Below are 24,606 nucleotides of genomic sequence, written 5' to 3' on the forward strand. Positions count from 1 at the left end.
AACCCTGACTAAGACATGTCTGAAGCCTTTTGGGGTGTTGTTGTTGTTTAAAGACAGGGTCTCATGTAGCTCAGGCTGGGCCGGAACTCCACATCCTCCTGTCTCAAACTAGAGTGTTAAGATTACAACTACACACTGCCATGCGTGACTGTGGACGAAGATCTCTAACAAAACTCACGATACTAACTAGGCCACAGTGTCACTCCTTGGAAGATGTTCACTGGCTGCTGCCTTCTCTCTGCAAAAGGACCTCTGTCACACCCACCCTTCCACCTTCCCAGTGCCCACTGCAATATCCTTGCAAATCTGTTACATTACGAGGAGTCATGCACAGGTTGACACAGAGAGTGGCAGACGCTGCTTTGAGAGCCCTTTCTCCCTTTGATTAAATTCTGAATCACCTTATTCAGTTCCTCAGAAACAGGGCTCTGGTACGGAAAGGCCTGTGGTGGGTGCAGGTCAAGGCTGAGTTCCAGATGGCACTTGAAGCAGGGCTGCCCAGGTGCCTACTGTAGACCTCATCTACACAGAAGAGAGTTACAATTTTCTTCACATAGATCTGCGCATTTTATTTTTCAGGAAGATCACTCGCCCATCTGGAATCTTCCTTAGACAGGCACGTCACTTTTATTCCTGTTGTGTCTTGTCCCCACAGTTAAAAGGCTCGTGGGAAAACTATAGGACACCATGAAATGCATGAACATCCTACTATCAGTCTTAACAAATGGCCTGAACATCATGGCATAAAACAACACAAGTTTGTCACTGCTCACACATGAGCAGCACAGAGATAGAGGTCAGGGTGTCGGCGGGGCTGGTTCAGGCCCGAGGGTCTGACTTTGAATCTGTTTGCCTTGGCTATTCACCAGGGACCACCCTACTCCTTGGCTCAAGGCTCCTCTGTCTACACAGTGTCTCCTACTCTAGACTCTGATCCTTCCGCCCCTCTGTTGTAATGGCTCTGGGTTACACAGGGGCCATCTGTAAATCCAGGGTGATCTCCCCATCTCTGATCCTTCATCCGTGCAAGGAGATGCAGTCACAGGATACGGAAATCAGGGCATCACAACTCGTGAGGGTGCCATCCTTGTGTACAGCATTCACATTTCCCTGGAGACGTTTTTGTGTCATCCTGTGCTCAATAGCTTCTGGGCTGTTGTCTTGGATCTTACGTAGCTACCAGCTTCACTGACGATAGAGCCTTCTGTTGTGAACTCAAGTCCCTCTCCTGACTTTTCTACTATTTGCTTTGTCCATTTGTCTGGTGGATTAAAGACCAATAAAAGCTAAAATACTGCAGCACACAGAAATCAAGGCTAGACATATCCCCACAAACAACATAAAAACTTGACAGCTGGCATACTTGGCCTAGAACAGTTAAGCGGTCTGGGGTACAATCGAAAGTCTCTGGTCCCCCTATTTCTCCCTCCAAGGAATGACCATCCATCATTGCAGTTTGTATTACTCTATGCTTTCAGGAACTTTCTCTTGACAGTCACCTTCTCTCGTTGCCTGCTTTCACTCAAACTGGTTTATGTTGGTACTGTTCTTTAATTACTGTGTAATAGTCCACTATATAAATACATCGCAGCTCAATTACTCATTTCCCAGTGGAGGAGCAGTGAGCTGTTTTCACATTTGGGCTTCGACAGGTTTACTGAACCATCTGCATTCACAGATGGCCCTGCGTGTGCTCAAGAGGACCTCGAGCGTACCTGCTGGATGTAGAGGGACGAAGGCCTGGAAGCTGTTGTTGGTCCAAGTCTCTGCAGATGTGCCTCCTATAAATATTTCAGCGCTCCTACCACAACTGTGACAACATTTGATCCTGGGGGAATCTTAAAGTTTTATCGATCATATGCATGTGACGAAGTGCCATGCTGCTGTATGCCACCAGTGGTTTCAGAGGTCTCTGTGAGCACCAGCATCTTCCAGAATGTTTCTTGGACACCAAGCATCGTTTTGAAATTGCCTATTCATCTTCCTTCTGTCCTCCCCACTCCCACTGACTTCCACAGTTAATCCCTCCTCTATTAAGAACCGAGGTATAAAACATGAAATTTCCCTTCAAGCTCATTAGCCACACAATAAATCACTTTAATCTTCCTATATGTGGTCAAACCCAAGTGGCTTGTAATTCATTTTAAGATTTTTTTTTCTTTTACCCATGAGTTATTAAAGGTGTGCCTCTTTACAGTTGCTAATTTATTTGGGTGTATGTGTGCATGTGCACACATACCACCACATGTATGTGGATGAACATCAGAAGAAAACGAAGGAGTGAGTCCTTTCCTCTTCCCCTCATGTGGGTCCCAGGGATCACATTAATGACTTCTGGCTTGGCTGCAGGCATCATTACCCAAGGAACCATCTTACCAGCCCAACCCTAAAGATGCACATTAGTTTTACCGGTTTTTGTTGTTTTGGTTATTGCATTTGTTTTCTAAAAGAAAAATAAGCTTTAGGGACTTAGGAAGATGGCTTAGGGGATAAAGGTACTTGCCACCAACCCTGATGACCTGACTTTGATTTCTAGGACCTATGGCGCGTGCGTGCGCGCACACACACACACACAAAATAAATAAATTAACAAAATGTAATTTAAGATATTTAAAAACCTTGCTTGAGAACTGCTCAGAGCACTGGCAGCTCTTCCAGAGGTTCCAGATTCAGTTTCCAGTACCAACATGGAGTGGGGGTGGGACAAAAAAAAAAATCCCAGAGACAACAAATATTCTTTCTTTAAAACAGTATCTTTTACATGATGATGATGATCCTTTGAGGCCAATGAGATTCATTCTGCAGCCCAATCTGGATTGGGTTCTTGTAGATAGTCTACATGTGTTCGGTGGTGATGTTTTCTCTGTCATCACAGAAGTTGGTGTGTGCTCACTAAATCAATCTTGCCTGCTTGACGTCGGTGATTTTGCTATGTTTATCCGTTGTTTCCGTGAGGGATTTGCTCACCAATTCTCTGTCAAACAGCTATCAGCAGTTCTCTTGACTTCATTTAACTACTAGAATCCCTGTAGCTAGGGTCATCAACCCTCAAGTTTACTGTATCCTTCATTCCTTACTGTGGAGTGCATTTGTCTAGAACAGCTTCTAATCTATAAAAGGTGCCTCAAAATGCTGGTTAAAACATCTCTACTTTCCCCTGCCTAATAGTTTACCATTTTTATGATATTTTACTCTTTATGAACCTTATAAATTGTATATAATTTTATACACAAGCTTATGAATGCTTTGATATATGAATTTTAAATGAGTTTTAATGTTTTCATTTTGCCTATTAATTCTTTTTGCTTTATTTTAAAATGAATCATTAATGACTCTCTACTTCTGCTCATAACTAGTTTGACAGTTATAGTTTCGTAATTAAACTACTTTTAGTCAGTATCATGCTTCATCTGACAAAGCTTTCTAAACACAAGAACCTTTAAATGCTGGACTATAAACCCTTCTCCCTCCTAGATCTTGCTCACGAAAGGAGTCCCTGCCTCTCAATTCTAAATCACACTCTGGTTTCAATCAGTTGTGATCACTAGTGTTGCTTTTTATTGCCAGGGTTCCTTGACCTCAGCCAAGTTATAAACTCTTTCCTCAGAGCCACTCCCTGCCACTTTTCTTCCTCTTATGTTCAGCTCAACTCAGCCAGAATCACATTTGCGCTTTGGGTGAGGTTGTATAGTTATTCTTACTGCAAACGTACATGATACTTTGACCTGGCCGAGTAGTTTAGCTGGGTATAGTACTCTAGTGAAGCAGTGATGCTGTCTTTCACCTCTACTAGAAACTGTTGGCAATGCTGTCAATTCCCATTGTTTGTTGTCCCCCTGTCTTTGCCATCCTAAGCATCTGCTCTTACAACCACACAATTACTTCTATGTTAGCCTCTTCAGACCTTAGCTCCTTTCCTCAAGCCTAAAAACTCATATATTTGTCAATGTAGTAAGATTTCCTATCAGTGCTTAAGTCCTGTCTTCATTCCTCCCCTCCATTTCTCATTTGGGATATTCAGTGTAGGTGTTCCTCCTACGGCTCTCTGAGGTTGTTTCTACACAGTCTAAACTGTTCTTTAACCTGTCTATCCAGTTTCTCAATTCGTAGGTGTTGGTTCTATAAGGTCTGCTTGGTTCCCTTTTGAATCCACCACTTGTTCTTCTGGTGGTTTTCATTCTTTCCTATAAAGAACAAGTCCCCTGGCTTCACTGTGTACTGGCCATCCACTCATCCTGTGCAGAGCTCTGTGAGTGTGCTTTATAATTTTTCATTGTAGGATTTCTTTGGAAGTAGCTTGAGGATAGGATAGGAATAACTTATTCCTCAGTAAGATGGTGCTATGTATCATCCTAATTCTTTGGCTTTGGATTTCCCATAAAATCCTGGCCATAGGACTCTGATTCCCAGTGGGTACCAGCTCAAGTCTGCTTGGACACCTTCTCAGATGTTCCCCAACCTGAACCAGGTCCTTCTTGGCTCCTTGGCTTCCCCAGAGCATCAGCTCTTAGCTTTGAGTGAGAGGCTTGCCCACAATGCCTCAGTGTTATAGAACCTAAGGGTTTGTTTTCTGGCTTGATATTAGAATTTGAAACTCTTGAGGAAATTGAAGCAGTGTAACAGCATCCATAGTTGGAAGAAGACTTAAAAGGCCTGACATGGTGTCATGAGTTGAATATGCTTGGCCCAGGGAGTGGCACTATCAGGAGGTGTGGCCTTGTTAGAGGTGTGTCACTGTGGGCATGGGCTTTAAGACCCTCATCCTAGCTGCCTGAAGGTCAATATTCTCCTAGCAGCCTTCAGATGAAGATGTAGAACTCTCAGCTCCTCCTGTACCATGCTTGCCTGGATGTTGCCACACTCCTGCCTTGATGATAATGAACTGAACCTCTGAACCTGTAAGTCAGCCCCAATTAAATGTTGTCCTTATAAGAGTTGCCTTGGTCATGGTGTCTGTTCACAACAGTAAAACCCTAACTAAGACAGAATTGGTACTAGGTATTGCTATGATAGGCCTGATATGCTTTTGTCTGGAAGAATGTGGATTTTAGGACTTTGAATTTGGAAAGCAATGGAATGCTTTCAATGGGGCTTAAGGGGCTATCTAGTATGAATAGGAAGGCTTTATTGCTAAGATTCATTTGAACTGTGCAGACCTGGTCCAAGAGGGTTCAGTGGAGAAGAATTTCAGTATGTGGCCTAGAGACTGTTTTTGTAGTATTTTGGTGAAGAATGTGGCTGCTTTTTGCCATTGTCTGAAGAGTCTGCCTGAGGCTAAGGGAAAGAGACTTATATTAATTGCATTGACAAAGGAAATCTCAAAAAAGTCCAAGAGAGACTTCGTTCTCCGGTTAAGTCTCGCAAAGACCATTTTGAGCAAGCACAGCAGGCTTAGAAAGGAAAAATATAAAATATATGGTTCAAGTATTAAAAGGGCACCAGGAAGTGAAATGGAGCTGTTCTAGGCGATAACAGATCAAGGGATTTGGGGGTCAGATCCCATCCAGGTAAATTTAGATCCAGGCATGGTGGTATATACCTTCAATCCCAGAAGACAAAGCCAAACAGATCTCTTGAGTTCAAGGCTAACCTGGGGAAAAACAAACAAACAAAACAAAACAAAACAAACAAAACAGGTACTGGGTGAAGAAACGCTTAAATCCAGGCATGGTGGTACACACCTTTAATCCCAGCAAGACAGGAGACAGAGCCATGCAGCTCTCTGAGTTCAAGATCAGTCTACAGAACAAGTTCCAGGAAAACCAAGCTTAGGCAGTGAGGGAGTTGGAAAACAGAAAGCTGGTAATAGAATAAGGGAGCTCTGGCTACAGAGTGAAAAACAGAAGGAACTACTGGGACAATTGCTGCTGATTAGCTAAAGCTAAGAAATTAGCAGTGATTAAGAAGAGACCAACACCACTGAGGTGAAATCTTCAGGGAAGTGTTTTCTGAGAGCACAAAGAAGCTGTGTTTCAGAGATAGCCAAGGCTGTACCTCATAATGCAGCTGGGCTTGGTAATGTGTAAGAATCACTCAGGTGGTACTGGTTGTGAAGGCATGAGGGGGTCATGAAGAACAGCTGAGGCTTGCAACTATAAGAAGTCATGGAAGGTCATGGGTGAAGGTACAGCCTCAGTTCTAGTTGACAACCCAAGACTGAAGGGATCTTGAAAAGAAGTTGAGGCTTGGCACCATGAAGAGAGCCGATGAGAGGCTACTGGTGAAGCGTAGTTGCAGCAGAAGACCTCAGTGTATTGGAGATGCCAGTTCCAAGGGATGATCACCAAGAACAGCAGCAGCAGCAGCAGCAACAGATTGGATCAACCTGAGTTTAGAGTACCACAGAGGGCAGAGCTGGAAAAGTAACGCCAGCCCTTTGGACAAGGCCAGGATATCATGTGTAGATCCCTGACACTGAAACAAGAAGCTGTAACACTGAAGTTGCCGTGGAGACTCCAAGATTTTTGAGATGCCAGAGCCATAGGATATCTCCTGAGGAATGCTGCTACCAACAGGGAGTGGAACCAGCCCAGGAAAAGAAGTTTGCTGTAGTCAACAAAGATCAAAAAGAAGTTGGAGATCTGAAAACTGTTTTGACATTAGACATGGCGATGCAGAGTTTGGAGTCTGTCCAGCTGGTTCCTGTCTTGATTTGGGGATTACAGTTAAGTGATTGGATAGATCTCAGAAGAGACTTTAAACGTTGGACTTTTAACATTGTTGATGTTGCTATAGACAATGGGGACTTTGGAAGTTGCGCTAAAGGTACTTTTTGCTATGGCTAGGTATGGGTCCCATAGGCATGTGTTTAAACAAGTCTACAGGGGCCAAGGAGTGGAATGTCATGGTTTGAATGTGCTTGATCCAGGGAGTGGCACTATTAGGAGGTGTGGCCTTGTTGGAGTAGGTGTGTCACTGTGGGGGGTGGGCTTTAAGACCCTCATCCTAGCTGCCTGGAAGTCAGTATTCTCCTAGGAGCCTTCTGATGAAGATGTAGAACTCTCAGCTCCTCCTGCAACCATGCCTGCCTGGATGCTGCCATGCTCCCACCTTGATGACAAAGGACTGAACCTCTGAACCTGTAAGCCAGCCCCAATTAAATGTTTTTATAAGAGTTGCCTTGGTCATGGTGTCTGTTCACAGCAGTAAAATCCTAACTAAGACACATGGACATTCCTTTATTTTATTAAAAGCTCACTTGATTTTTATCCTGGCCCATCACTTCTCCCCAAAAGGAAACGTGTGCTATCCAGTTCCTAGTACCAGAAGGAAACACTGAACACTTATTCTCTGTCTGGATCTTCTAACCCTGGGCGCTCTCCTCCATGGTGTCTACTTTCTGCAGTTGTTCCACTCCAAATGTTTTGCCTTAGACATTTCTAGCTGCTCTTTGGCCAGGACCCCTACATCCTACTGGTGTCTGTTCTGAAATCCAGACTTATCAAGTCTGCAGCATGGCCACAGGGCCACCCCACTCTTCAACGGGTGCCTAGAATTCAATTCCCTTTCATGGGACTCTTGAACATGAGGAACCAGGAAGGTTGGATTGTTCTCCAAGGCTGCAAATGTAGAGGCTGCTTAGAACAGCCTCTGTCCTGGCATACCAGGGCTGTTCCTTTTAATCCCTTCCTTTCTCTTTCTGGCTCCTGGGCATTGCTCCATTTTGCTTGTATGTTTGCCAAAGCATTTACATCGTTACCTAATATTTTTACCAAGCACGTGCGTATCACTGACCCGAGAGAGCTGCCAAGTTAGCTTGGCACACCATTCTCTCCATCATTGATTCTCCTGAGGCCAAACCTGAAAGCAAGTTCCCTGGAGACTGTGCACCAAACCCCTCCCCCTCGGGGTTGAATCTGCAGCCGGCCAGTTACCCTCTCAGCGAAATATAAGGCTCGCACGGATCACTTTCTAAGCTCTCCGTTAGCTCTCAGACATTCCTTTGAGCAGCCTCAAACCTCTCTAGACAACGGATCAGGTTATATAAGTACCCAGGCAGCACAGATTGGGGGATTTCATTGAAGACCTGGCTGGCACAGGCCTTCGATGGCACGGATAGGAACAGAAATTCCCCACTTCAATTCATCCATATGAATTCCCCTTCTGCATGAGACAACCTTAACTGCCCATGCAAACCTTGATCTCTGCAGTGGCCTGGTCAGCTCTATGCAGGGGCTGAGGCAAGACATTAAGAGATCCCAGAGGCTAAAGGAGTCTCCCATTGCCAGAAAATGGCGCCCATCTGCCCAATTGCACACAGATCAATGATTAATGATTTTTATAACCCAATCAAGTACCCAGACGGGTCACCTGTGTTGTCAAATGACTTAGGACCTCCACCCCCCCACCCCCGCCACCTCCCCCAACTGTCTTCCTGATCAGGGCAACCTGGTGTAGGAAAGGAAATAAAGAAAGCTTTCTGGGCCTGGGGTCACAAGGTCATGGGGTTTCGGTCAGTGGGAAACAAAACAGACAATTTCCTGGAGGGGGCAAGTGAAAAGGAGACCCTGAGGGTCGCAGGAGGGAGGTAAAGCTGCCTGCTTCAGAGGAAAATATTTACAGGTCAATAAACCAGCCGGAGGCCAGAGCAGGGGCCTGGGTTCAGGCTTCCCTGTGCAGAGTGCACAGAGCCACAGCTGGAAATGGAGGGAAGAGGAGGGGATGAGAAACCCTGGGGAAAATAAGAAGGCAGATGATGGGGGGTGGGGGGTGAGAGAGCTTTGTCAGGGAAGTGCTTGCTCTGAAAGCAAGAGGCGAGTTCCAGCCAACCCCCCTAGTAGGAGGTGTGGAGGCGTGTGCTTGCAATCCGAGCACGCGAAAACATGTAAGCAGGCTCTCTCTCTCCTCTTTCACACACACACACACACACACACACACACACACACACACACGAACCTGAGAGAAAGAGGCCACTCAATTGTGTTCGGCTGGTGTTTTACTTCACTCAGTGTGTGTGTGTGTGTGTGTGTGTGTGTGTTTTACACAGAAGAGTGAGTCCCTAATGCAGGCTGATGTTCCTGTGAATCACATATGTAGCTAAGAATGGCCTTGAATTTCTGCTCCTCTTGCCTCTACCTCCCAAATGCTGGGATTACAGGTATGGAACCCCCTGTCCAATTTATGCAGCCCTGGAGCTCGAACTCAGGACTCAGTGAATGCTGGGGAAACACTCTTCATCTTAACTATAGCCTGAGTCCATTCCCCAAATCTTAACGCTGAGTTCTGACTCCAGGTAACGGTGGGTGGGGTCTTCTCTGACTCGGGATCATTGTGTATCCTTTCAACTTAGGACAAATAGAGTGGGCTCACAAGCAATGGCCAGGGTCCTGCTAAGCAGGTGTGAATATGGACAAACGCATACAGGAAAAGTGTCAGAAGCCGGAACAATGTTACCCCAAGATAAGAAGTGCCAAGGGATGCCAAAGGCCACCTGCAACTCCCAAAGTTCAGGGAGGCAACGGGCAGAGGCACCTCTATGCCTCAGGAGGAGCCACCCCTGCTAGCATCTGGATTTTGAATGTCCAGAACTCAGAGATTGTATCTCTGCCACGATCTGCCACGATAGGCTATGTCCCAGTAAGAGAAGCTCTGTTACAAGCTTCACTCAGCTTTCCACATATTGGGTCCCTCAGCATAGGGCCTGAAGATCTGAAGATGAAGAAGAAGGAATATGGGGGGATAACAGACCTACAAACAGTTGACACCCACCTCCTCTTAAATGGACAGGCACACATGCACTGGGACAGACAGACATGAACAGCCTATTGCTGTGTGGAGTGGTGTTGGGTCTCACCCGCCTCCACTGGAAACTCCCTCTAAGCATTGTATTGCGCCCCTTACAGATAGCGCTAAGAGTTGCTCCCCGGATCAGCCGGAATACAGCGTCCTCAGACCGCCCACTGTCAACGCCCACTCGTCACCCAGACCAATCGTCACCGCCTACTCGTTTGGACCCGCCTTCTGGACACAGCTCCGCTGAGGACCGGACCCGCGCATGCATATTGAGACATAGATTGAGACAATGCGACATTGAGAGACAATGCGACATGCGGGAGAGGGTTGGATTCTCCCGCGTGTAATTAATAAATGATATTCTTTCTTGCAGCTCATCTCTATTTTAGGAAGTTTAGCTCTTCAGTACGAACCCAATCCAAGGTGTTTTCTGCCCACGCAGACAAGGCGCCTGTGCGTGACACAGAAACACTCAGAGTGGACCCCGGCAAAGACGAAGTACTGGGGTCTATGTCTCCTGAGGTAACAGCAGAAAGATGGGGGCTATGGTCACTCCACCCAATTGAAATTCCATTGTTCTGGGGACAGTTCTGTCCACCAGAGACTTCCCTCAATGTTCCTTGTCAAGAATCACCTACTGGTGGGCAGCAGCAGGGCCCAAGTCATATCCACACAGATAAGTCAGGCAACTCTTAAGAGTTGGCCTGATCTCTAGGGCCTGACCTTCTGGGGAGTGTCGCACTAGCCTATGACAGGGTCAGAAACTAACAATCAGTCTACACATTCTGTAGTGTAGACTAGTTCTTGGAGGTGGAAGTGGGGAGATGCTCAGCTGGTAAAGCAGAAGGACCTAATTTCTCTCCCCAGAACCCAAACACAAAGTACACAGCTGTAATCCCTGCTATAGAGAAGTGGCGAGAGCCCACCTCTGAGGCTCGCCTAGCCACGCTGGCGACCTCCAGGATCCACAGGACCTTGTCAAAAATCAAAATGGAAAGTCACAGAGGAGCTGAGACTGACCTCCAGCCTCCATGAGCAACTGCACACAAGAGTGCACACACAAGTGAACACTATGCCCAACACACTCACACACAAAAGAACCTGCAGCTGAACATCATAGCTTGTATCCATCACGTCTGGTCTCCTTGTTCCTCCATAACAGGTCTCACGGCGATAGTCGGCAATAGCTCTGAATATCGATGGATCTGCATGGATTTTATTCAATTTTGCTCCCACCCTGAGTGGAAAGGGCCTGGCATCAAGGAGTGGTCCTAGCTCGTGGCCACAAGGCTCCTGCCAGTGCCCTCACCCTCTTTGATGGGGCAGCTTCACTGTTAAAGTGTGATGGTGAATTATTCTGATGCTGAAACCGGTCCTCTGCATGGCCCTCCATGCTTGCCGAGGACAGATGGAGGACAGGTGGCACCACCTGTCCTGCCATTCCCCAGGCATCTGTCTGGTGTTGCAGGACATGCTGTGTTAATAAACGCTCCGTCTGGCAGGTTCGAGCTTCTGCCTGGCTACTGGATGCGAACCAGATGGAAGACGGTATCAGCAGAAATGCTAAGCACTACACGCCCTACAAATGAGGCTCACAGCTCATTCCCTAAGCTTCTCTACGTGAGACCTCTAATCAAACCTTTTCTTGCTTGCCCAGTTAGAAAACAGTCCTAGAGAATGAAGAATGTTCCAGAAGATGGCCCACATCAACAAGTATATTGATGGCAATAATTGGGGGGGGGGGGGGTTGTATTTCCGAAAAGAAGGTATTACTTCTCCAAGGAAGTAGACCGTTTGGTCTCCCTTGTTCTGTCAATAAGGTACACGTATAACGCCGATGAGATATGGTAGGTGAGCAAGGTGCCGACAGAAAACTTCCAGGACACCCAGAAGCCACCACAAGGAGACACAGAATGCTCCTTCAGATGACAGCACAGAGCAGTGCCATCCTCTGAGACACCACCACATGACTATTTCATTAAGAGGACTAAATATGGGGGAGAGATGGTTGTTAGCAGCTGTTTAACAAAGGGCCAAGATGCAAGGCCGGCCGCCAAGGCTTTGCTCAGGCCCTCTGAGCACAAGGTCCTTAAAGTCCTCCCCAGCCGGCTGCATTGCCCACAGCTTCTCTGCTGGATTCCAATAAGCCTCATCAACTCCCAAAGTCTTTCCTGGGGGTAGAAAAAAGACTTCATGTACGGATCTCACCTGTCCAGCAATGGACCAGCCACAGACTAGGGAACCCCCATCATCTGCTTGATCGGGCAGGTCCAGCCCCCCAGGGACAAGGGCGAAGCAGCCACCCTGTGATTCTCTGTAGTGACCACAGCAGCAGCTGTTTTTCTATCTTACCTTTCAGAGTAGGAAGCGGGCTGTCCGGTCCATCAAGTTGTCCCAAGGTGTCGATGGCCTCTGAATCCTCCACTTCACCTGGAAGCAAGAGCACACACATGAGATGTGGCTTTCCACCGCGGCAGAGGCTGTGAGAGCAAGCTTGCCCAGCATCAGCAAGTTCCTTAGAAGATTCTATGGCCTTATCCCCAAAGCAGCACAGACCAGTAGCACTTGGGAAAGAAGCCCTCCATGTCACCAGGCAGGAGAGGGACAGGAGAGGGAACAAGAGAAAATGAAAGACAAAGAAAGGAGAGGACTGGTTACTAAAATGAAGGATTCTGAGCTAAGATGGATGGAAGTTCTAGATCATTAAGAGAAAAATGCAGAACATCCCCACCGCCCACCGCCCACCCCACCCCCACCCCCACACACCTTTTGTCTCCCTCATACATCCCAGGCTGGCCTCAAACTCAGTATGTAACCAAAGACAACCTTGAACTGATCCTCCTGCCTCTACTTTCCAGGTAGGAGGACTGGTGTGTGTCACCACATCAGGCTCTGGGAATTAGAACTTTCTTAAGTAACTCATCCCCCATGTCCCCAGACCTGATGTGACAGTCTTACAGCCGTAAATGACCGAAATGTGTTCTTTACAAGGACAGTTGAATACTACCTCTGATAGAACAGCCATCTACCCAGAGAGCACAGAACATGCCAGTGGGAATAGCCACCCACTGCATTGGAACAGGGAAAACAAGCGTGGATTTGGGCACATCTCCATATATGGATAGTAAGGGGCTCACTGTCACTCAGTTGAGGGAGGGGCAGGTGCACTACCAAACCAGGAAGCCACAAGAAGCTCTCACATACCCACCTCCCAATTCCCAACAGCTACCTAACCTATCACATTTTCTTCCAGCCTTCACCCAGGGCCCAGGGTTCAACAGGCTCCTGCTGGCTGAGGGTAACGCATGATGAAGTTTGGGGTGACCTGCACCTCCCACTCAGACCTGGATTTAAAACACCAAAAGACTGGCCAACATACCCATCTAAATAGGGGGAGCACGACACTTGCTATTTATGCTGTGATTCTTGAGGACACTGTTGTAAGTTGGACAGGCTGGGCACAAAACAGCGAACCCAGTGTGACTGCCCTCATCTGAGGTCCCTAGAGTTGCTAGAGTCACAGAGACAAGGAAGAATGGTGGGTGGCAGGTTCTGGTGTGACAGAAATGGGGGGGGGGCAGTATTTGGTAGAGACACAGTTTCGGTTGAGGGAGAAGAAAATCGATGTCAGCATGACCCTGAACATTGCCAACCCTACAGGGCACTGTCATCCGAATGGTAAAGACCGCTCCTTTCACTTACAATTCAAGATGTGCACCTCCCCACCTCCCCGTGATGCTTGGAATGCTTGGTCTCCAGCAGGCGCTGCTGTTTAGGAAGGGTCACAGAACCTTTGGGAGGCAGCCTAGCTCAAGGAAGTATGTCTGAAGTATGCCACGGGGAACAGACAGGCTTTCAGAGCCTTGTTCCATTTCCAGATTGCTTTATACGCTTCATGTTGGTGGTGAAAGATGTGATTGCTTGGCTTCCTGCTCTAGCAGCCTGTTGCCACGCCTCCTGTACCCCGCCTCCCTGCCATTATAGACTCTCCTTCTGGAACCATGAGCCCAAATAAACTCATTCTTCCATGAGATGCGTTTAGCCATGGTGTTTTATCCCAGCAACAACAACAACCACAACAACAACAAACTATTAAAATATCAAAGTTTATAATTCAGTATCGGGTGACTTCTGGTTCATATGGGAGCCAAGAATTACCCAAACAGCCTCACTTCAGAGACTTCCTCAAAGGAAGTCTTGCCTGGTGAACTAAAGATCCAGCTGTGATTTTTAAGGCATACCCAGGGACCAGGTTCTTCAGCTCACTTACTCTTGAAGGCACGGGTCTCTAAGCTGGTTCTAAGCTTGTTCAAGTATCTCTGTTTGCACGGTGGCCTCCACACCACAGGGATCCCAAAATCCATGTCCAACTGTGGTGCCCCTGGCCTGTCTCCTCCCCACCTGCATGGCAGACTTGAGTCTGACCGCTCTCATTTTCTAACTCTGTTTTCCCACCCTTCCTGGTTAAACTCACCCACACCACTCTTCATAAAATATCAGTTGGAAACTAATGTTTTAATTCTTTAAACCTCTCCCGAGCCCTACATATCCCCGGGGCAATCAGATGGACCTCTCTGGACCAACGGCAGGCACCCTGATCTCAGAACAGCTGGAGGCCAGCAAGTGCTGAGTTAGGGAAGAAGTTGTCATGAAAGCCAAGATGGGGCACTTTATCAATTCAGCAGAACTCAATCCGCATAATCCACACTTAAAAAAAAAAATGCATTCCCAGAAGCCAATATCCTGTGGCTACTTTGCCTATTGAATAAACAGAATACTTATAATCTCAGTGCTAGAGTAACAGGGACAGCAGGTCCCTGGGGCTCGCTGGCCACCCACCTTTGTCTATTTGGGGAGTTCCAGGCCAGTGAGAGACCCCTTCATAAGCATTAAGGTGGATGGTCAAGGTTTGGTCACTGGTTTCCACGTAAGGCAACAGGTAATGCATTAGCACAGACACAATTTTTCAAAAAGGCAAGGCAGGAGATATGCGAGGCTGCTAACAAACGTCTGCCTGAGAAAGGCACTTCAGCTTGATGTTTCAAACTGGCACGCTCCTCAGGTTGTCACTCAGCACCGTGTAGGCATAGAGAGGCCGCGTGGAATCAAACACACTGGTGCTGTGTACACACACAATGAGAGAAGCATAAAAGTCACTGGCTGCCCAGAAGTCCACAAACGGTGTGAAGCAGTCAAATAAGTATCCACCCTGAACCAAAACGACAGCCTTGTGCCCAGGTGCCCCATGCCGCCAGTGGGGAAGCCCAGCTTCCTCTTGGTTAACTTTGGATGGGGAGGCAGAGATGTGTTCCGGAGTGGATGCCACCTGCAGAGTGGTGGCTGGCACGTGAGAGCAAAGTCACGCTTGACACTCAAGGGTGGCATCTCACAGGGAGTGTTTTCTGCCGTACATTGGGGTTTGACTCTTGTTCCTTCTGACTTCGTGTGCTAAGTCAACAAGGACTTCTAAGTAAACTAACGTATCATCGACATGATACGCTATGATTAGAGAACTAGGTGAGTGATCTGGTATGCTGATACAGACACTCCCCTACACACACACACACACACACACACACACAGCCCTGGGACTTGAATGGGAGAGGGTTCAGGGATTCTGTTTCCTCTGCAGCTACAAGTAGCCAGTATTTCAAGATATTCAGACCCTGGGGTCCTCCTAATGACAGCATTCATTTCAGCAGAACTGGACTGGTTCAGGGCACTATGGCTTCCTGAAACTGATAAGAAAAATGGGATAGGGACAGAGGTGAACTAGATGATAGGAGAAATGTAATCAGGGCCCAACAGGACCTTTCTTGGCCTTAAAAAATGGCTAGGTGTAATATGAAGTAAACCTTGAATGAACACACACACACAAACCACCCAGACTCTACCTCCATACCCAAACCCAATATTGTTGCTACTCTGAATAGCTTTAATTATTTTTTCTAGAGTGAATACATACCAGGTGATTCTTTCCAACTAAGATATGTCATATACAATAAAATGTGATGTATTTTATTGGTAGCGTTTAGTAGCTTTTTCAAAAGAAACCATAATCATGATCAAATTCGACACTATCCATCACCCACCCCACATCACCGCCACGGAGAAACATTGATCCCATTATCAGACACCCTCATCCCAGCTTCCCCTGACCCCGGCAAGCATCACTGCTAAGCCCCCTCTATACATTCCCTACATGGGATACTACATACAAACACAGTTATAGCCTCCAGAAGTAAAATGGAAAAGAAAGGGAAAAGGGGGCTGGTGAGACGGCTCAGTGGGTAAGGCATTGACTGCTCTCCTGAAGGTCCTGAGTTCAAATCCCAGCAACCACATGGTGGCTCACAACCACCCTGTGATCTGATGCCCTCTTCTGATGCATCTGAAGTCAGCTACAGTGTACTTATGTATAATAATAAATAAATCTTTGGGACAGAGCATGCGGGGACTGAACGAGTGGGACCACCGGAGCGAGCAGAGGTCCTAAAAATTCAATTCCCAACAACCACAGGAAGACTCAACAGCCATCTGTACAGCAACATCATACTCACATTAATTAATTAATTAATTACATCTTTAAAAAGAAAAGAAAAAAGAAAAGAAAAGAAAAGAAAAGAAAAGAAAAGAAAAGAAAAGAAAAGAAAAGAAAAGAGAGAAAGGCCCCCTGTTCTGCACGGTTGTGTGTGCAAATGATGGCTCAGCTGGTGTGTCAAAATTGTCCACACACAAACGGTGTGGTGGAGTGCATGTGGATGACACCCCAGAAGGCTCCAGGATAGAAAAATGCAAGCTGACATGGTCTCACAGTGACCGAGATCGCTGGTGAAAGGTGGGTGAGACTGATGGCAGACATGCCCCTGTGGTGGAGTCTAAACACAGCCACACTCCTGCTGCAGAAGAGGTGGGAAACTGACCAGACAGGAGGCTAGGGGTGCCTAGCAGCTGTGACTCAGAGAACAAATGTCACCTGTCACTCTTCCTCCCCACCCCCTCCACCTCACGGCCACATAACAGACAGTCTCTGCTCGCAGCCCAGTCGCGTTCTGTCAACTCCTAACACAACGGCTCACATTATCACTTCTGCTGGCCCAGTTTAGCTGGCAGTTGGCCACAGTCCTTGTGCCAGTAAATGCTCCCACATGCCCGCCCTGAGTATAGCAGTCTCCCTTTCTTTTCAATGTTGAGTTCTGCAGTCCAGGTCACCTAGAGTCAACAAGTTATAAAACTATCACACAAACATTGTCCACTGGAACCTCTCATACATTTTAAATCATGAGCAGCTGTGACCAGCGTTCTTGCACTATCAGAAAGAAAGCATTCCCGAGTCAGTGTGTCCCTGCTGTCACTTGGTTATGGAAGGATCAGTCACCATACTGGCTGCCTCTGGAACATGCTAAGTCACAGTGCCTTCCCATTCCCTCACCATATCTTACCATGTAGACAAGGGACCACGTCATATTAGCACCAGATGAGTTACTATCGTAGGGATAAGATAACATGCAAGAGACTCTATGCACGATTCTACCACACTACTGTGATCGCTACAGCTGCCCACCTTATTACCAGTTGCTAGCATTAACCTCTCCCCGTACCTAGTTTATAAACTGAACATTTTCACAGGTCTGTACATGGGAACAAACACTCTCTACAAAAGAGCCTTGATATCATCTGTGGTTTCAGGCATTCCTTGGGGGGGTCTTGGAAGATATCCACCTCAGATAAGGGCGATCTGTATAAGAGCGACTTTTCAGTCTTTGCATCAAAAGTAATGCGAGTCTGTGCTGTTCCAGGATTCTGTCCCCAGCCAGCTGGCAAGGTTGTGGAACATGACCTGTGCCCTGTCATATGAGTGACATGAATGGTGGCCTGTGTCCTGTTACTTGGGTGAACACGGCTGGTGGCCTGTGCCCCTGTTACTTGAGTGAACATGGCTGGTAGCCTGTGTCCTGTTACTTGGGTGAACACGGCTGGTGGCCTGTGCCCCTGTTACTTGAGTGGACATGGCTGGTGGCCTGTGTCCTGTTACTTGGTTAGACATGGCTGGAAGGGTGATATATTCATCATTCCACTCATCGTTGGGAATAAATACCAAAGGAGAGCAACGTAAGGCTCACTTTTAGCTCCATTTGGAAGTCCAGTCCACCAGGGAGGAAGAGTGCATGGTGGCCGAATCCTGGTCCAGTTGGCCACACTGCATTGGTTTTGGAGATGGTAAGGGATGAGCATTGGTGCTCATCTTTGTATTCAGTACAGAAATCCAGGCCAGGGGATGCTGTTGTCCATATGTCTCCACACCTCAGCTGAGAACTTTCATCCTTTGGAACTAGACATATGCTGAGTGGAGCAAAGCACTCGTTTGTCTAGATCTGGGCTCAATTCCCAGCACCAACATGGTACCTCACAACTCCTCACAACTGTATGCAATTCTAGCTCCAGGGGATCCAGCACCTTTTAATGGCTTCCTCAAGCATTGTAAACACATGTGGTGCATATACGCGTGTACATACTGGCACATGCACGCACACACACACACACACACACACACACACACATATAGGCACACAGAGAATCCAACACCCTCTTCTAGCTTCTGAGGGCACCTGTACTCATCTGTGCAGACTCACGTACAGGGACACACACACACACACACACACACACACACACACACGCCATTTTTCTAATGAGTCACATGTAAGTCAGGCACTGTGACGCATGTCTGGCATGCCAGAACTTTGGAGGCTGAGGAAAGGCTGCTGGGAGTTCTAGGCCAGACTAATTTGTATAATGTGACCCTGGCTCAAAAGAAGCCCCAAACCCAACCAAACAACATATCCATATTTTGTGACAAATGCCAATGATCTGTGGGCTGGGAGGGACGGGTGTGTGGAACATGAGGGTACTACCTGAAATTTGCTACAAACTTCCTCATCATTCCATCCTCACAGGTCAAGAGAGCTGTCTGGAGCATCCTGGCTCCCAACATCTTACCTTCTCTGTGGTAGCATTCCTGGAAACGAATCTAAGGATGTGAGCCCTGAAAGCAGGACATGGCCCAGACGTATGGGTTTATATATTACTAATTACAGGACACTCCAACAAAAACGGTGAAACAAATCATTCAGGGAACTGTTGAGGGTTTTAGCCAGACCCCACCCTGCCTGCCTCTGGCTTGGTGGCAGCAGTTTTCAGGCAGGAGACTGTGGCATATTTGGGGGACACATTAGCAGTGAATGTCCTTTGTATTGGGGGCGGTACAAATTACTATCTCTACAATGACCGAAGGGAGAAGGAACCCTGCCATCACAGAGGACACCTGTAGCGAGCGTGTTGTTTCACACAGGGGAGTGCAGTGTGTGAAGTTTGAATAAATGAACACTGCCTTCCAGTAGAGCAGCAGTCTTTAGCAAGCCTTCATTCAATGTGGCCTCTCCCATGGCACTTTGATTGACAGCACCGATGAGAGATTCTCAGGCTCCTTTTTCCTCCTTGCCTCTAGCTCTCATTAAGAGCAAAGACAAACGAGGCAGGAATTTGCTAATGAAGTTCAACCTATACCCTTGGACTTGGATTCATGGTGCAGGTCCAGATTTTGTTTGTGTTTCTTTTCAGCGCGTTTTGTTGTCCCGCTTTTCATCTAGGAATCTCCTCACCTGGTGACCTGAGTCAGTGCGCCCTCTGTGATGTAATTAGAGGCTGCCTGCAGAGATCGCTCCCATTTCAAAGCTGGCTCTGTTTAATTAGCGAAGGGGTTTATAAGAGGTAATTTCCAAGATTCGAGAAAGGAATCTGTAGAGAGACTGTGCGCCAGCAAGCCTCTTAAGAGAACTAGGATAGGTCCTATGATGAGCTAACTTGTGTGGAAATTCAGCCCCGTGACCTGTGGCAAAGTGATACTATTTCAACAACAACAAACGTAACCATCCAAAAATGTGCACAGAGCTGGGAATGCAAGAGTTAAGATCTCAAATGAACAAGGTCCAAAGTCTTGGGAAGGTGGGTGGCTGGGGACCATGTTTCCAGGAACACTTATTAAGTGTGACACCCTGAGATTTCACTGCCAGCTGGGAGCCCACACAGCACTGGTAGGGAGCTGTCAGTATCTAACTGGTGAGGGTCTTAACAGTTTGTAATGTTTTATTTTCGTTATGCCTAACTCTAAGTTGGATAAATATTAGCCTCTGGTCCTATATTCCTTAAAAGGTTTCTTAACCCCGCTTTAGAAATATGATCCGAAACTCAGCCACCTGAAGACAGATAACCAGGTCTCTTGTCCTCTTGGCGTTGGCTTTGGCCCTGCTTCTACAGCAAACATACTGAACTCCCAACAAGTCCACACACTAGCCCAAATCCCTTGAATTTTGTTTTTATAACGTTTTTTTTTTTCCTACCTTCTGCCTCTCACATCCCTGAGCCCCCAACAAAAGCCTACTGTCAGGGGCCCAGCAAGTATTTGGCTGAGGGGAGAGAGGCCCCAAGAGCTGCTGAATTGGGGCCTTTCATGAACTTTCTCTCTTCTTGACACTCTGGTTTCTGGCAGTTAGAGGCAAGGGGACTGGCCAGACATGCCTCACCTAATGATCGAGGAAGGTGTGACTCCACCCATCACAGGGACACGGGCTCTGGGGCCTGCTGTTTTGTGCCGTGGGTTTCCGCTCCAGAGTCATCGGGAAAAGCACAACAGAATGTAGGCTGGCTACTGCCCACTCGTGTCTCCTCATTGGGTTTTCACTGAAAAATCTTTTGAAAATGAGAATCGTCGTCGTCAACTTCCCCCTTCCAATCTCTGGGAAATTTTAATTAAAGGTGGAGAAAGATATTAAAAAAAATAATAATACCAAGAAGGCTGAAAATCAAGCAATTAAACCTGTCCCGTGGAAAGAGCATTCCTTCATTTGCTAAATGGGGTCTTAAGGCTAAGGTGACAGGTGGAGCCAGCTGAAGGCATCAGTCTTGGTGGAGTTTTACTAGGAATCGGTGGCCTGCCTGGTAGACAGATGGCACCTCTCTCCTCAGAATCTTCAGCCTATCAGGCTCAAGATGCTTTGACCACCACAGCCTGATTCTGAAAACTCTCCAAGGGTAAGCATCTGATATGGTAGCATCATATATAACCATCACGTCATCGTCATCACCAAGACAGAGTTCACTATCTCACCTCAGCTGGCCTAGAACTTGGTATGCAGACCAGAATGACTTCCAACTCACAGAGACCCATCCACCTGTGCCTCCCAAGTGCTGAGATTAAAGACATGTTCCATCCCATTCAGCATCAATGACTTTTAAAAAGTTGTTCCTGTAGAAGCTGGAGAGATGGCATGGTAGTTACCAGCATGTGTTGCCCTGGCAGAGTTACCAAGCGTGGTTCTCGGCACCCACATAGAATGGCCCACAACTGCCTGTAACTCCAGCTCCAGGGGTGTAACGTCTCCTCCTGGCCTTCTCATGAGTACCTGCACTCACATGCACAGACGCACAAACACATAAAGATAAAAGAATTGTTCTAAGAGAGGTTCCTGTATTAATCATCCCAAGAAGCCGCAATGAAGCCCAAGTCCTGTGGCCGCTCCTGCTTTTTGTTCATGTCTGAGGCAAGATGTTACTAAGTGACTCAGGCTAGCCTGGAACTTCCTACTGTTTCCACTGCCCAGATGCTGGGGTTACACGCAATGTACCCCCCCATACCTGGCTAAGAATAGTGGTTTCTGCTGATTCTGCTCCTATCCATTCTCTGCGGTTCACAGGGGTCTTTCTTCGCTTTTTGTCTCATGACATCATCTCTCCTTTTCCTAAGTATATCTCTGCGGTCGCGTTTCACCTTCTTAAAGGACATTCTTGATAAGGGAGGGACCGCCCTGCGAGCTCATTTTAGCTTCAGCTCAGATGCAGAGAGCCTATTTCTGAATCTAAGTCCAAGTTCAGAGACCCAGAGGTGAGGATTCACAGACACGAATATTTGGTGTTGACACAGTTCAAACTAATGGGTATCGTTATTTATCCAGAATACATTACTGGAGCTGAGTTCTTGGGTGCAGAAATGGCAGGACCAAGACAAGACCCAAAGGCTTTACCAGGACAATCAATCTCTGACCAGTAAAACAAGGCAAGGGGAGCAACTCTCTGAACACGGTCCATCAGCGCCTTACATGGAAAGAATTCCCACTCCGAGTTAGCTCAGGCAAACTAGGCCTTCAACCGTGCAGAGGTCAGGCCCTGACTGCCACAGCCTGAGCTTGGTTGAGAGGCAGCAAGTGTCTGCTCAGCTTAAGGCCTCTGCTTAGGGTCTGACAAAGTCTCTGGGGTTGGCCCCATCCCTGTGAGAAGGGTTGTTGAGATTCTAATTCTGGCTTGCCACATGAGCCACCTCACTTAGGTCCTTATTTGGATTTGCCTGGGAGAAGAGAAACAGGTGTGATTCCTGCTTGGGGGTGAGGGACTTTCAACACCTGACCATTGTCATTCCCCTTTGGGGTGGTCTCAACTGTCTCAAAAGAAGCCTTTATAATATTAATATTGGCTTCAAGTGACTTAGATGAGAGACAGGCTTGGACAGACAGGAAAGCCTCCATGTCCTGGGAAGCAGAGCAGTCCTTGCAGCTAACTGATTGTCTTACTAGCCGCCACAACCTGCTGGAGAGAGCAACATCCTTACCGCACCTTTGGATGCTTGCTTCTGGATGTCACTGCCAGAAAGCCCAGCCCCCACCAGCCAGCACTTGGGGCAGGGGCACCCCCAAGCACCCTTGCCATTTCCAGCAGTAGCTGGGCATTGCCTCTTGCCCAGTTCTGTGCCCAAATGAATTCCTTATCCTTCTCTCCCTGCCTGGCATTCCTTTTTCTCATAATATTTAAATGACTGCCATTCCACTCTGAAAAACAGCAGGTCAGGCCCATGGGCACCGTGTGGGGTTCCGGCTGGCACGGCTGGCATGGCCATGTTTGGTAACGACCCTGTCGGACACTCATGCCATCGACGCGTCTCCACGTATGCCTAAGATCTTCACAGCCTTTTGCACTGCCTGCCTGCCTCAGTCGCCCTGCTTCTTCTTCCTCATCTTCCCCGGTCCTCCACACAGAAAAGCAACCCTTCTCTAGCCTTGACTCACTTTGACACTGAGATACCCTCAACCTCCAAAGTGAATTTTGCAGACAAAGATGTTCCCCCCAAAGGCTTCCTCTCTGAGCCTGCTCCACAGCAGTTCTTTGGCTTTTGAGACCTGATCTCCACTCTGCTCCCAGCCGAAGCCATAGATGTTGAAGTTACCTCTGATTCCTTTTCCCTCAAATGTACCAAATACAGCACCCTGTGGTCTTTGCTCCACCTCTCAAAAGCTTCCAGAGCCTACCCTTTACTCTGACAGTACCAGGACCCAGCTACTCTCTTCTCCGCAAGATTTACCAAAATTGGGTCCATAAAGGCCCCCAGACCGACCCTCTAACCCAACTCCAATCTGTTGGAGGCACTTACACCCTTGCCTCATTCTTCACGTTTAATAAAATTTGTTACTTGTTGCTTCCTGTTGTGTCTGGAAGTTTTCTTGACTTTTTAAAATCCCTTGATTGTTAGGGAAAATAAATGTATCAAGAGACCTATACAGTAACAACTCCACCATGTGGTTTCTGAGATCCGGAAACCAAAAAAAACAAATTTCCAAGGAGGGGCTGGGACTTTTGCATGTTTTGGTGACAGAGGCCAAGTCTCCTTTCCTCAAGTTTTTAATCAGTCAACTTGAATGAAGACGGGGAGCAGATAGTAAGCCTACAATCTTACGTAAACATGCTCACGACCAGCCTTAAATGTATCTGCTCAGTGGGGACTGTTTGAGCCTTTGCTGGTGAGAGAAAAAGCTCACCAGGCCTCTGTCTGGCCAGGCAGGGTGGAGATGTCACAGACTTGATACCACGGTTGCTTATCACTGGCCCCTTCATCTGTGTGACTGCCTGCCAGGGATCTGTCTAGTCCTTCAGAGGGACAGGGAGAGAACTGACTGTCATGAGCTGTCTGTCCACTGACTTCAACAACCTGGTACACTCTCAATCTCACCTACATGCTAAATCAATCAATCAATCAATCAATCAATCAATCAATAAGGCTGTTTGTTTGTCTTTATGAAACCATTATCAACAACAAAAAGCACTTGACCTCTAGCCATAATCTGAAGCTAGTATTCACAGGCACACCAAGGGTGGAGTAGTGCCTACAAACTGTGTCCCCTCCTCTTCCCAGGGGCAAAGCCACCGCCCCACCCCCACCCCACCCCCCCACACACCATGCAATACTTAGTCCTTGCATCTGGCAAAGGCACTGTTCATTTGTGTGCTGTCCCCTGGTCGGAAGTCCTCATGTCCTTGTTATGAGCAGTCCTGCCTGGCAAGGCACCAAGACCTCTCTGAAGAGTCCTCCCTTACCCGATGTGCATCCACACCTCCTACTACAAACAACCGCAACTGAGTAACATGAACTGTTACCACTTCAGACTCTTCCAGTCCCCCCTCAGCCGTGGAAAGCACCAGCTGCAGGCTGAGCGTGTCTAGCACCTCAGAGGCAGATCCTCATGCGGCTTGCTGCAGAATGACTTCCAGCACAGAGCAAGCACAGGGTGATCTCACTCGCCCTCCTCAATAACTAAAACACACAAGAAAACCACACCCATCAACAGTCTCCTCAGAACTCATCAGAGCCACAGAAGCAGGAAAGAGATCCCTCCGCGTTTCAGCAGGATAACACGTATGAGTGGCAGGCAGTCCCCAATACCCTTCAACCTACCGCCAGCCTCACACACAGTCACAACGTCTAAGGCACTTCTACAGCATCCCAGTGGCACTGCCATTGCATGATCTGGGCTATCTCGAGATAGCTGAAGTCCA

General features: G+C 47.5%; 1 protein-coding gene across 1 annotated transcript in view; it reads right to left on the minus strand.

Moving 5' to 3' along the window:
• Ror2 (receptor tyrosine kinase like orphan receptor 2) overlaps positions 1-12,184 on the minus strand; it is a 36,296-nt gene extending 24,112 nt beyond the window's left edge. The window contains exon 1 of the mRNA XM_029547371.1: positions 12,085-12,184. Within this exon, the coding sequence (XP_029403231.1) occupies positions 12,085-12,184 (100 nt within the window). The remainder of the gene's footprint in view (positions 1-12,084) is intronic.
• Positions 12,185-24,606: the final 12,422 nt, after the last annotated feature.

Source organism: Mus pahari, chromosome 16, assembly GCF_900095145.1.
Source record: "Mus pahari chromosome 16, PAHARI_EIJ_v1.1, whole genome shotgun sequence".
Lineage (NCBI taxonomy): Eukaryota > Metazoa > Chordata > Mammalia > Rodentia > Muridae > Mus > Mus pahari.